General features: G+C 45.0%; 1 protein-coding gene across 6 annotated transcripts in view; it reads left to right on the top strand.

Annotated features, from left to right (window-relative positions):
- LOC310841509 (uncharacterized protein) overlaps positions 1 to 14,214 on the top strand; it is a 59,791-nt gene that overhangs the window by 12,464 nt on the left and 33,113 nt on the right. For 2 of the 6 annotated variants that reach the window (XM_083732742.1, XM_083732743.1), the window contains exons 2-5: positions 3,619 to 3,697; positions 5,733 to 5,777; positions 5,871 to 5,912; positions 6,101 to 6,589. In XM_083732742.1, coding sequence (XP_083588868.1) covers positions 3,619 to 3,697; positions 5,733 to 5,777; positions 5,871 to 5,912; positions 6,101 to 6,589 — 655 coding nt within the window. Of the gene's footprint in view, positions 1 to 3,618; positions 3,698 to 5,732; positions 5,778 to 5,870; positions 5,913 to 5,977; positions 6,590 to 14,214 lie in introns of all 6 variants that reach the window. The other 4 variants (XM_083732744.1, XM_083732741.1, XM_083732745.1 and 1 more) reach the window with 2 other exon arrangements.

Below are 14,214 nucleotides of genomic sequence, written 5' to 3'. Positions count from 1 at the left end.
AAACCAGGTGCATGTTCCATGACTTGAATAGCAAACATGGTGCCTTCTAGATGTCCTTTGACCACAACACCCATCATTCCTGATGATTGACCATCCTGGCTGGAACTGGTGGGAGTCAGAATCCCAACAACATCCAGAGAGCACCATGTCAGCTACCCCTGGCCTACTGCGTAATTTGGAATAGTTTTGTCAGGAATGATTGGAACACTGGCTGCTGCCCACATACTAATTGGACACAAGCTTGGAAGGCAGCACTTTCAAGGTTAACATCTTAGCTTGGAGACTCCCTTGCTGTAAACTGTGACCTTTCTAACCATTTACAGCAGTTTGGCTCCCTGTCTCTCCCAATTCCCAGTCTGCTGAACAATCCTTCCTGTGCAGTTTGTTACTTGGTTCATTTGCAGAGTTGAACAGGATGCTTGGGAGTATTGTTTGGAGAAGCAAAAGTATTCAGAATTTTCTTGTGGTCGGTTGTGCAGTTGTTGCTTGATCTTTCCGCTGGGCTCTAGGCAGCTTTCTCACTCAGCTGATGAAAGTCTTGCTCAACAGGATTTGTTTCCATCCTCCCATCTCCCAGAGAGGCTATTTCTCTCACCCTCTTCCTTTTGCTCTTCATCTGTGTTCTAGTTTATTCTCACCCCCTCCTGTTCAGAAAACGAGTTCCCTTAAGAGGAGTACTTCCTCCCTCTTTGCTTCTGTTGGATGAACTTGGGGACTAATTTTAGTATTGCACTACCTGTAAACAGTACTGGAGGCAAGGCCCAGTTCACACACCGTTAACTGTTGAACGGTTGGTGTTAAACGGCAGCGATTATAACTTTTATTTACTCTATCTGTTTGACTGTTTTAACAGTCCGTTGTTCTCTGAGCACATTGCCTTTGTTGGGCAATATGTAGAAGTAATGTTGTCTATGGCTGCATCAAGCATTTAGTGCTTTTCTGCTTTTCAATCTATAGGAATTTATGTAAAGTAGGGAGTATAGAATAAGAGAATCAGAGAATGGACCACGAAGGTCATATAGTCCAACCAGCTGCTGTGCTGGAATCTTTTACCCAACATGGGGATCAAAAACCTGCTGCTCCCCACCCACCAATGCTCCATCCACACAATCTGAGCGTAACCCACGAAAGATCCTACATAGGCAGCCTTGATTCATAGGTTAGGCCAAGTGCACATGTGCAAGCTTTGTTAGCGGAAAACTAATATAAAAATAAAAAAAAACCTTTATTTGCCCCACCCAACGAATAGAGCCAATATAATTGCCCCAGATAGTTATCTTAGGGCTGTTTTTTTTTACATTGGAGGCCTGATCATGAGAAAACAATGATGCTGGCATCTTAAACAAGAACTCCCTAGGACCCTTACCACCAGCTTAACCTGCTCAATAAATATTTGTGCTCAGCAGGGTTCCCTTGGGAAGAGGCCAGCTCTTCCAACCGTTTTCAGCGACTTCCCACTGTTCCCTGGGCCCAGTGCTGGATTTACGTATAAGCTAAACAAGCTATAGATTAGGGCCCCACTCTTCTTGGGGGCTCCCAAAAATTTTAAAGGAAAAAAAACCACTGGATGTACATTTCCTCAATATAGGATAAAAAACAAATAAAATAAAACCTACATACAGTTAGAGCTTAATAATTATTTTCCTATTAATATACTTCTTAATCGCATTTCACTATTAATATACTTCTTAATTGTATTTCAGTTCAACAATTACTTTGATAAAATACATATTTTGTTATGTGCAAATTGCTTTAGATACTTATTAGGTCCATAAATTACCATATAGCATATATTCAACACAAAAAAACAGCGACAATTTGTTGTTGACAAAGGACAGCTGGACATATAAAGGGCCCCATTACCTTCAGTAGCTTAGGGCCTCATCAAACCTAAATCCGGCCCTGCCTGGGCCACACAGTCAGAGATTCACAGCTGTTGTGGACTACAATTCCCATAATCCCTGATCATTGGCTGTGTTGCCTGGGGGTGATGGGAGTTGTTGTCTGTAACATCTGGAGGGTACCATCTTGGCTACCCCAGATCAAAACCTTTAAATTAACTCGCCTTCCCTAGGCTTGTAACTCCTTTTCCCCCTCTAGACTTTCCAGCATGCACTTTTATGGGGAAATGGCACCCCCAAATTGTAATTGGAGGAAACTTGGGAATTTTCCAGCCTTGAGCAGAGACAAGGGGTGAACACGGCTGCAGCAGCAAAGCCCTCCAGCTACGGTCCAAGTTTCTTCCTTAAATAAACACAGCTGCAGCTTTTTGCTGAGACAAAGCCGATAGCTCAGGGAATCCTGTGAACAGTAGTAGCATATCCCTGATCCAGCACATGCATGCTTCTGGATAGCAGCCTCCATCCTATTTGTTTTCCTTTCCCATTTCTGTGCAAAAGTGTGTACATCTGCACACTTAATATATTGGTTTTCTTTGACTAAGCCACATGTAAGCAATTGCATGCACACTCTCTACTTTGAGCAATGTTTATTTAAAGGTTCTGGGTGCCTTTGTATAAGAGTAATACTAATTTTTTATCCACCCAATAGACCTGAACACCTGAGGCGGTCTGCAGTGAAGAAGGCCGCATTTCAGATATTTGGGGATTTTGTCACTTTGGGCTTTAGACACTAACGTGAGCACCTTGAATTGGGCCCAGAAATGAACGTGTGGCCAGTGCAACAGTTTTCAAACATAGATTATGTGAGATCTAAGGGGACCCGAGCTCTTGAAATAGCATCTCTGTTTGGAAAACCACTATTCTCTGGGTTCTGGTGTGATCATTCAGCTTAGCTAAGAGCTTATCTGTATTACACTATGGCAGTTTTATTTGTTTTATGGCTGTCTATAGACTCTTGGGGATTTCATTCTGGTGAAGGTGATAGAATTCTTGGCTATCCCCAGGTCAGACAGTTCCCATGGCTCTCCAGGGAGATGGCATAGTTATTATTTAGTTCAAGCAAATGTTAAATCTTGTCCTTCAAATTCCACCCCCCACCAAGCTGCTGACATGACATAATAAAAACAACAGCACAAGAACGAAAAAATAGATAAAAGTGACTTGCAAAACTGAAGCAGCAGTGGCAGAAATGAAACATTCATTTAAAATGCTTGGGAGGGTGAGCGTTTTTTGAAAGTTATTTTATTTTTTATTAATAATCAAAATAAAACAAAGCTAAAGAGCATAAAGAAATACTGTTAACAGCATGTTGAAAGCTGTTATGCTTAAGGATGAGACATTTTCATTGATTTAATTTGGTGTTGATTACATACACATATCCACTTTAACTAGCCCTCGTTGTTCCTTCAAGAAAAATAATCCTATTTCCTTGTCTGACTTTAGATTGAACCACTTCATGTTCCATTGTCGTATCCAACCAATAATAGCAAGTTGCCACCTGATTCTTTGTTTTGCTTCATTGCAAACTATTTCGATTGCTTAATAAAGTTCTAAGAAAAAAGAAAGTCAAATATAAATGTGATGCATGCCTTAAAAACACACCAAAAAACTGCTGAAAGAGATCAGAATGCCTGCGAAAGGGACCAGGGTCAGAATTACACTGATCTGTGCATGCCTGTTTTATATTAAACTATTTCTTAATGTGTTTCTCTCCTAGATCTCCTATCCCCCGAGTGATGAGGAAGACAGTGATGACTCTGAGGGAGAGAACCAGGAACTTGCTCAGATTGACAAAGGTAAACTGGGAAGCACGTAGGGTGCAGGGCTTATCCCTTATTGATCTGCAATGCCTGCATGCTCTATCAACTCTGTTATATGTAACTTCCACCATATACTCCTCCTTCCATTGACCCCTTACTACACCGGACTTTTCCCAAGTTTGGTAGCTCTGAGACTGCAAAATGCGCCAAGAACACATAAAGTGTGGCTTGTTTATTACCTCTGTAGATTTCTCAGGGCAGTAACTCCATTTTTATCTTTGTAACAATGGAGGTAGCCTGGGCTGTATGATGGTGGTTGGACCAAGACCCACTCGGTGAACTGCACAGTTGGGTGGAGCTTCTAGTTCTCCTTGTTTGTTTTGCTGCAGTTCTGCACTGAGCTAAGCCGAAGCCATGGTTTGGCTTAGCGTGTCATCCAAAACAAGGCTTGTGGTTTAGCTTTCTCCCGGCTAACCATGAGCGGTGACCAAGGTTTGTCCCATGGCTTACAGCCCGTGCTTCATCTGGGAGAGGTAAACCCTAAGTGGGGGTTCAGACGACACACCAAGCCAAACTGTGGCTTGGTTCAGTTCAGTGCAGTACAGTACAGCAGTAAAATGAGCAAGGAGGAGTGAAGCAGCTGGGATCTGCTCTCCTGAAGCCAGAATTTTCACACCATGGTAGAAATTGCATTGCCACTCTACTATACTTCATACTTTTGTTTAGATTCTTCTGGCTGATGAGCTGCTTCCTTTACTCTTTCATATGTGGAGCTTGAATTTATGTACAGGGAACAGTGTGGTGTTTTGTAAGGTATCATATGGGACGGGGGTGGTGCTGTGGTCTAACCCACTGAGCCCCTTGGGTTTGCAGACCAGAAGGTTGGCAGTTTGAATCCCCACAATGGAGTGAGCTCCTGTTGCTCTGTCCCAGCTTCTGCCAACATAGCAGTTTGAAAGCACACCAGTGCAAGTAGATAAATAGGTACCACTGCGATAGGAAGGTAAATGGTGTTTCCATGTGCTCTGGTTTCCGTCACAGTGTTCTGTTGTGTCAGAAGCGGTTTAGTCATGCTGGCCACATGACTTGGAAAGCTGTCTGTGAACAAGCGCCAGCTCCCTCAGCCTGAAAGCGAGATGAATGCCACATCCCCACAGTCGTCTTTGACCGGACTTAAGTGTCCAGGGGTCCTTTACCTTTACCTACCTTTGTAAGGTATCTATCAAAGGTGGCAAGAATATATTGTCTGTGATCGACAACCCATAGTGCAATGGCTTTGATGCAAATACCTGGCCATGAGATACTGATGATCCAACCATGTGTTATGAAATATAAGTCACACGTCCTTTGCCACTTTTTAGGGGAAATACATTGCACGAAGAGTCCTTATAGCATCATATGTTGGAAATGCAAGGTAGATGCAAAACATCTGGTACCGCTTGTTGGCACCATGTAAAAAATATAAAATGCCAAGTTTCTTCTAACAATAATTTGGCACAGTATGCATTTCTGCCAAGTTGGGGAATGTTGCATTACTGTTCAAAATGGCATTTGACTGAACCTTTCATTTGCCATTCTTTTCATACCGTTTCCTTTATGGTTGCGGTTGCTTGAAATGTTACGCTATTTTGCAAGTTCAGTTGGTAAAAAGAAGGCAGGATGTAAGTTCTAAAATAAAACAAATAGCTAACCATCTTGTGTTCAAGTTTCTACTTGACTTCTTCCTCTACCCAACCTCTCTCTCCACTTTAGATATGCATGTGGTTTTCAAGAATCAGCCATGCTCTTTAAATGTACTGTGGGAAATAGGAGCTCAAACAATGTATGAGGACCCTACAGGCACCCTGGTTATGGGTAAGGGTAGTAAAGTTCAGGGGCAACAAGAATGTGTCTATTGTATGTATATCTGGTGGCCAGGGGTGGGTGGGTGGGTGGAGAGCCTTGGGGAACCTCAATATTAAATTAAAAAATTATATTCAAAAGGGATCCCAAAGGAATAGAGAAATATTCAAAAGGCTTGGTATCTTCACTAACACCCTCAACTCTTGTCTCTTCTCTCTCATTGTATTAGTGCTCAGCTCACTTTCTTCTGCCTCTGCAAAGCTCTGCTCTGAAGGTATAGTGAGCAAGTTGCTGGGTCCTAGAAAACAAGCTGGACCTTTCCTTCTCCACAAATGAGCCTTGATTTCGACAGCTGTTGCTTTTGCAGGAGAATCACCAGTGGGTTCTTGGACTCTCTGGCCAAAGTGGGGTGTGTGTGGATATTATTATTATTTATTCAATTAATAAATAATTTTTCCCCACCTCCCCTTCCAGGGTCCCTGGTGAAGTAGTCATTTGATGGGAAGGAGGGATCCTGGCATGGTCAGTTTCCCATCATGTGACAGCCATGACCGAGATCTCTTCAGTCACTTTTTTAAAAAATCTACTTCTGCAGAGAGAAGACGGAATTGCACCTTGACCCCCCTGGCAACCAATCAGCTGCAGAACCAAGAAAACCAGTGCTGCAAAGTACGAGCCCATTTTCCTCCTGGCCTGGACCGCCACAGCTCTGAAGAGGAGCTAGAACGTATTAGCTGCGAATTTGCTGCCGAGAAGCGAAAGTGGTCCCAGGTCAACAGGCTCTCCTGCTGCGGTGACAGCTGCAATACCTCCTCCAGCGACGAGGAGGTGAAGAACTTGTGTGGCATGTCGTTCCGGCCGGTGGCGGAAGCGGCGGACGGCTTGCATGCCACCCCTAGCCCAGTGCTTTTCAGTGCCTCCCCTCCCAAGAGACTCCAGCCCTTGGTACGGACCCCGACGTCCCGGCCTCTCATCTTCACGAGCGTCGGAGCCAGCTATGAGCAAGCGATGCCTTGTAAGCGGCACCGGCAAGGTTATGGAGACAAAGTCGGAAGGCCCAGCCTTGACCTGGAAAAAATGCAGCAGGTAAGGCCATGTTGTGACAGTCAGATGGCTGATCTACGAAATATTCTACGAATGCATTTAGAATCTGCAGAGTTGGAAGCACCTCTGAGAGCCATCCAACCCAACCCTTTGGGTTGAGGAATCTCAACTAAAGCATCCATAAGAGATGGCCGTCCAACCTTTGCTTAAAAACCTCCAGTGAAGGATAGTCCACCATCTTTGGAGGGAGTCTGTTCCACTGCTGAACAGCCCTTACCGCCAGAAAGTACCACCTGATTTGATTCCATTTGTAGTCAGTTCACAGTTCACGAAAATAAAGCAGCCTGTTGTGACAGTAATACATATAGAAAGGTATACAAATGAAAAGCAAAATGAGAAGAAAATGAAACACCACTGGCAATTCAACCGTTAAGACTTCTTGTTTAAAATTTACATTTACGTTAAAAAATGAACTTTAAAAGCTTACTAATAGGCCAATCAACCATAATATGTATTCTGTACCTAAACCCAACAGATCTGGGAGGCCACTTGCAGTCCTCCTTCTGGCTGAGGCTCCTTTAGGAAGGCTCCTGGATCTGAGAGGTGGGACGAAGCAGGTGGGAAGAGCCCACCCCCAGATGGCACACAGAGTTTCTCTGCCAGTAGTCTCACAAATTATGTGGTAGAATAATTGCTCAGACTTTCCCTCCTGGAATGAGGTGCAATTGAAACAGCTTTGACTACCCTGAGCTCCCTTGCTCCCAAGAACCCAATAGCCTTTATTCCCAGGGATGGGGAACCTCTGGCTCACCAGATGTAGCTTCACTAGATATCCCATTGTTCCTCATCATTGGATGTGGAAGCTGGGGCTAATGGGAGTTGAGGAGCTCAAGAACATCTGAGGAGCACCAGATGTTCTCCATCCCTGCTTTAGCTCCTGATGGTCTAGTAACTACCTTCTGCACTGCATGGAATCTGACTTCCTGTGTTCGCTTGCCAGGGGTTCCGTTTTTTCCTGGCCTTCTCTCCTTTCTGGAAACGCTTCATGTTCTCAGCCTGTTGGTTTCATTGGCAGAGGCCACCGGTGTCCCATTGCCTCGCTCATTGGGCTTGGTGGCGTATTGTTTGCCTGTAATCAGTTGGAGAAAGCATCTGCCCCATCTGCTTGTCATGCTAGGCTGCTTGTGGTGCCTTTGCAGACGAGCGTTTGCTTCAGTGTGCATGTTCCTTTGTATTTGGCTCTCTTCCCATCTCGGGTCCCTTTCCATTTTGTTTTTGTTTAAATGGGGCTGAATCAGCTTGGCTTGCGTACAAAGGCACTGATACATCTACAGCGTATTCAGTGGTCTCTCTTCCACCCCTTGATCGCTGTCCTTGGGCAACGTCCTAATTACACCCAGGACATGCTGCCAGCCACATGCATTTTAATGAGGCCTTTGTGTTCGTGTCCCAGAAAGCCCAGGGCCGCTGCTTGCTTCTGGATGGAGGGGGCAGACTCTTCTTTTCAGGGGAGCCTGTGGTGAAGTGCTGCAGGACAGAAGGCAGATGGTGTGTGTGTGTGTGAGAGAGAGAGAGAGAGAGATCAGACAACTTGTTTTGGTTGACTTGAGGTGATGGCCGTTGCAAAGGGGCGGAAGAGCACCTGTAGTTGTCATAGTTGCCAGTTTCTTTCCAGGCCCAATTCAAGGTACTCACATTAACGTTTAAAGTCCTAAATTGTGTAGGCCTCAAACACCCGAAATACCATTTCCTTCCCTATAGAGCCTCTCAAGTGTTGGTATTGGCAGAGGGGGCTCTCTTGGTAGTTCCACCACCCTCAAAAGTTCAGGTTGTGGTGGCAGAGAGCATTCTCTGTGGCAGCTTCTAGGCTGTGCAATTCCCTCTCGACAGAGGTGCATCTTACACCTTCTGGGTTGGTTGAGGAGGAAGAGAAAAGGTTAGGCCCTCAGATCATAACAGAACTGTTTAATTTTGAAGGAGCGGATCATGGGAGGTAAGGAAATTGGAGGGAGGGAGACCACAACCTTCTTATGGATCGAATGCATATATATATATATATATATATCTCAAGCTAGGACTCAAAGGTGTGGGGAAAGTGCTCTAGTGCTTGGGTGCTGCTTGTGGGCCTCCTTTGGGGATCTGGTTGGCTGCTGTGAGAACATAGTGCTGGTCTAGATTGGCTTTTGGCCTGCACAAGTGGGATGTCCCATCAGATGGAAGGAAATTACAGTGGTACCTCAGGTTAAATAAGCTTCAGGTTACATACGCTTCAGGTTACAGACTCCGCTAACCCAGAAATAGTGCTTCAGGTTAAGAACTTTGCTTCAGGATGAGACCAGAAATTGTGCTCCGGCGGCACGGCAGCAGCAGGAGGCCCCATTAGCTAAAGTGGTCTTCAGGTTAAGAACAGTTTCAGGTTAAGTACGGACCCCCGGAACGAATTAAGTACTTAACCTGAGGTACCACTGCATTGGTTAATTGCATGAAAATGATACAATTGGAAACTTCTGAGGAAAGCAGTCTTGACTCGCTAGTACTGTCCTGTAAGAGAGATCCCAGCATCTGGCAATAAATAATACTTCTGAAGCTGAAGCCACCAGGTTTTTTTTGTTTTTTTTTAAATTTTTAATGGAATTGGCCTGCTCACTGGAATCTTTCCCAGCTTTGTGGCCACCTTTTGACTCTTGAGCTCAGCAGCCTGGTAAGAGGGTATTAGTTTTGGGCTGCTGCTCTGGCTGTCGTCCAGAAGGAAAGGTCACGCTGACGGCCCTTCTTGCACATATTCTGGCATCCGGGTGGTGCCAGAGTGGTGTGTCCTCAGTACTTTGAGGGTGTGAACACTCTCCAACCTGCTCTGCAATTCACTCAAGCCACTCCACACACAGTGCTCCTTGTTTTAATCCACGTAAACAATGCGCCCATTCTTTGGAGTGCTTGTATGTCAGTATCCACAACTGCTTGGGTTAGACTGAATGTGCGCTTGTGTGCCAAACAAGCTGTTAGCTCTGTTTGTTAAAGCCATGGGGAATGCAGCTAGAGATTGGGTTATCTCGATGACTTCAGAAATTAGGAACGGCTTCTTCATCATTTAAGCAAATGTTGGCAAATGAATTATTGGGAGAGTCCAAGCTTCCTGTCCTAAATCTTACTGGTGGCCAACCCAGTTGGGCCAGTAGGGCTGGTGTAGTATGTTCACTCTGGCATGTTAGGTCTAACATTTCATGTGCATCCAACTGCAGAACCCAGACCTTCAGGGCAATCCTACAGAAGTGTTCCAGGACTACTATTATTATTATTTAAAAAAACAGGAAACCCTTTTTCCTTGGCAGATGGTGTTTGGCTTGGTTTTTTAATATACCTTCAAGTTTTCCCGTTTTGTTTTCCTGTGATCAGTCAATGTAGGAAGTGAGAAAGATGTGACAAAAACCTATGCAAAACAGATTTCCTAAGCAGTGGTGCACCCATGAAGGATAAGCTTTGTTGTGGATGTCTCCATGATCCTGGGCTTATTCCAGGGCTGATGGCAATACTCTGCTTACTTTGGGATCAAATAATACCTGGTGGCGGCCCCTAAATCAAGGATGGGGAACCTGTGGCCCTCCAAATGTTGCTGGACTACAACTCCTATCAGCCACAGCCAACATGGCCAATATCAGGGTTGATGGGTGTTGTAGTTCAGCAACATTTGGAGGGACATAGGTCCCCCATCCCTGCCCTAGATGCATTTCTCAGAACTCCCCATAAGACAGGATAGATTCCTACAAATGGTGCCTATGTATCTGGCTGGTGAAGTCTATGTACTTCAAATATGTTTGTGTGAAGGCTCCTGTCAAGTGTGAGCCAGTCTTTAATTATGTTGTGTTCTATATCTTGTTGCTGTTTTGTAATGCTATGAACTGCCCTGATAGCTGAGATAAAGAGGCACAATTTAAAATGAGATGGTCCTTTACAAATGAGTGGAATATTTAATACGGAATTGAACCCAGCTCTGGAAAGTTTCTGTTGTCTGTTGAAGAACCTATTTATACACTGGAAATCTGGCTCCAATATGCTCGTCTTTAGTGTTTGTTGTAGAAGTCATCAGGAGTTTGGGTGGATGTGAATTAATGAATGGACTACTTATATTTACATAAAGAAACTTTGGCAGACGTGTGTGGTGTGTGTGTGTGGAGGGATTTCCTCAAGCGTTTGGCAGTCGACTTACCACTGAATGACTGACTTCTGTGTGAGAGGAGATGGTGCTGAGGACATTGCAAGATTTCCATTTATTTTCCCAAGCATACAGCCTTTTGTGAAGATGCCGTTGTCACAGGGAAATAAAAAACGCAGAGTGCTATGATCTGGTGTTGAAGGCAAAATTTCCATTCACCTCTCTCAGGGGCACAGTTTCCTTCAGAATTTATAACGCCCGCTGTGTTTCATTGACAGAGATTCTCTCCTCTGGTATACCCTGTCATAGCTCACCCATCCCAGCATTTGGGGTTGAGATGACACTGAAGTTCATAAATCACAAGTTTGACTATTATTCTTGAGAACTCGTAATGCTTACCTTTGATGTGCGAGGAACATTATGACCCTAAGTTCCTCTTTGATTCTGATTTTTAACCCAAGCCGTAGAAGAACTTACTCCAGTTAACCTTGCAGCCAATGGCTGGAGGGCGAGCTCTGCCTTCCTCCCCCTGAAAGACGCACTTTATCTCTCTCCTTTGTCCACGATACATGAAATGTGACTTGGGAATAAGAAGTCCTTTTTTTGGGGGGGGGGGAGACTGAAACATCCCTTGCACTTACACAAACCCATTATTGGAGGGAGGAAAATGCAGCCATTTCAAGAGGTTTGGAGCTCATGGGGGCAACAAATATGGGCACGCTTCCTTATTATGGTTCTCGGCAGTTGCTTGCTAAGGCCAAACCTGGTTTGAATTGAGTCCACATCTATTTGTGACAGCAGAATCTCCCGTTGAAGGAGCTTCTGGAGTTTGTCTCCTTTGAGAAGCACAGCGCTACACCAAAGCTATTTTTAAGGCCTAGTAAAACAGGCTCCGAATACAGTGGTACCTGGGTTTTACGAACTTAATCCGTTCCGGAAGTCAATTCTTAAACCAAAACCATTCTTAAACCGAGGCGCGCTTTCCCTAACGAGGCCTCCCGCCGCCGGTGCCCTTCCACCGTTCGGCTTCCGTTCTTAGACTGAGGTAAAGTTTGCAAACTGGGACATTACTTACTGTTTTGCGGAGTTTGTAAACTGAACAGTTCATAAACAGGGCTGTTCTTAAACCGAGGTACCACTGTATGTAGCTGATCCCACTACCTGGCATCAGGCGTACTACAGGCAGTCAAGCAATTAGCTGGTGAGCATCAGGGAGAAAACCCTCTCCAATCGCAGCCGTTTAATTATATGTTGCGTCAGTGGATCAAATCACTGGAGAGCGAGATCCCTTTATCCCATTAGCCCCTCTATGGCTCCCGTGGGCCCCTGTGTGTCATTCAATATGTACATGATGCTCAGTGGGAACAAGATAGCAGAGATGGAAACTGGAGAACGGCAGGATGGTCCATGATGTTTCCTCTTTCTAATTATTATTCTGCTGTCATCCTCAGGAAGCTCCTAATGATATTAAACAGACTCTTCACCCCGTTCGTCGTCTTTGCTGATGGTTCCAAACAACGCTTCTTATTGATGCAAAAAGCTGACTTGTTTGCATATTATACAAATGAGCCTAATACAGCAAAAATAAACATAGCAGCATGTGAAGATTGACTGACTCTTAGGCATTTATGCCGCTGTGCTGTAGGATCAGGTTTCCCAACCTGGTGCCCTCCAGCTGTTTTGGACTATAATTCCCCAACATCCCCAGCCAGCATAGCAATGGTGTGGCCTGGAATAGGAATGATAAATTTAATCTGTGTGGGAGAAATGCCTGCTGGAGGGTACCCCCTCTTTTTTACACAATTTAATTATTGTTGAATAAGAGCATTTGCTTGCATTAGTTATGGTAGAGGCTCTAGGAAATAATTAGGAATGTACTAAATGGGCTAAGGGACGTGGGCGGTGCTGTGGGTTAAACCACAGAGCCTAGGACTTGCCGATCAGAAGGTCGGCAGTTCGAATCCCCGCAACGGGGTGAGCTCCCATTGTTCGGTCCCTGCTCCTGCCAACCTAGCAGTTCGAAAGCACGTCAAAGTGCAAGTAGATAAATAGGTACCGCTCTGGCGGGAAGGTAAACGGCGCTGCTCTGGTTTGCCAGAAGTGGCTTAGTCATGCTGGCCACATGACCCGGAAGCTAGCTGTGGACAAATGCCGGCTCCCTCGGCCAATAAAGCGAGATGAGCGCCGCAACCCCAGAGTCGGTCACAACTGGACCTAATGGTCAGGGGTCCCTTTATCTTTATCTTTATAAATGGGCTAGTCCTCACAAAGCAGTAGCTGTTGTAGGGAGGATCTTCTGGTAGGGACCACTAGGGTTCCCTATGAATGAAATTACATTGCCTTAATTTTGGGAAGACTACATTTTTGCCACTGTGCCCCCTGGATAATAAATTTTCCTTAAGAGATTTTCATTGCCCACCAGCACCCACTGACAGAGAAGGGGACAGGGCACTGTGAGGACACTTTGCCCAGGGTCCCTCGAAAGCTGGAGCTGGGCCCTGATGCTGAGAGACAGGCCTCTTAATATGAGATAGGTATAGATAGCTCAGCTCAAGGCTTGTTATAGCATTTAATAGACTTCTAGCACCCCCATCACTTCAAAAGAAACCACTGTAATGCTAAAGCCAGTGTGGTGTGGTGGTTAGAGTGCCGGACAAGGGCCAAGAAGGCCAGGATTTGAATCTCCACTCCCCCATGAAGGGTGACATCGCTCACACTCAGCCTAACCTACCTCACAGGGTTGTTGTGGGAATTAAATGCGAAGGGGAGAGAACCTTTCTTTAAATTTACCACCCTTCAGCTGAAGATCTCGGGGAGGTTCGCCAAGATAAAAATATAGGATAAAAGCACAAAATAAATAGCTAAGCCAAAAGCAAAACAACAGCGCACCTTGAGCTCCATGGAGGAAAAGATGGGATAGAAATGCAATGAATTAAAATAAGAAACGGTTGGGCCAAAAGGGGATTTGCAGGCATAGCCGATTGGCAGCACTTGCATGGTGCTTTGCGAGCCCCAACTGTTGATTGCTTATCAGGGTTTGCAAAGCATGATACCTTCGTCCACACTGTTTGATTTCACAGACTTGGGGAAGAAATGGGTCACCTGATGCCATTGTGATGTCAGCGGTCTGGCAGGTAGATTGCCCTGCCCACCTGTCGAGCTTAGCCCCGGGGGATGGGGGAGAGATAAGGAATTGGCCACCCCAGCCAGATCCAGTTCCCTACCTGGGGAACGCATTTCCTGCCCCATAATGTACCTTTAAAAATCTGCTTACCTTTAGAAACGTTGCTTAATGGCAGTTGCCTTGTGTGTAACTGTTTTATTGTTTTATTAATGTGTATTTCATTGACTGTTGACTTAAAGCTGCTTTAAGAGCAGGAAATTGTGATGATTATGATGATGGCGGTAGGGTTCAGTCAGTCCTAATCTGGTGCATGGACATTCAGTGGCAAACACAGCTGTTAGAGTTGTTAGAGAAAAAGAAATCAGAAAATAGAGGCCTCTAGTTCACTGGCAT

Source organism: Podarcis gaigeae (assembly GCF_964106915.1).
Source record: "Podarcis gaigeae genome assembly, chromosome: 3".
NCBI lineage: Eukaryota > Metazoa > Chordata > Lepidosauria > Squamata > Lacertidae > Podarcis > Podarcis gaigeae.
This window is presented reverse-complemented; position numbering and strand designations above follow the sequence as displayed.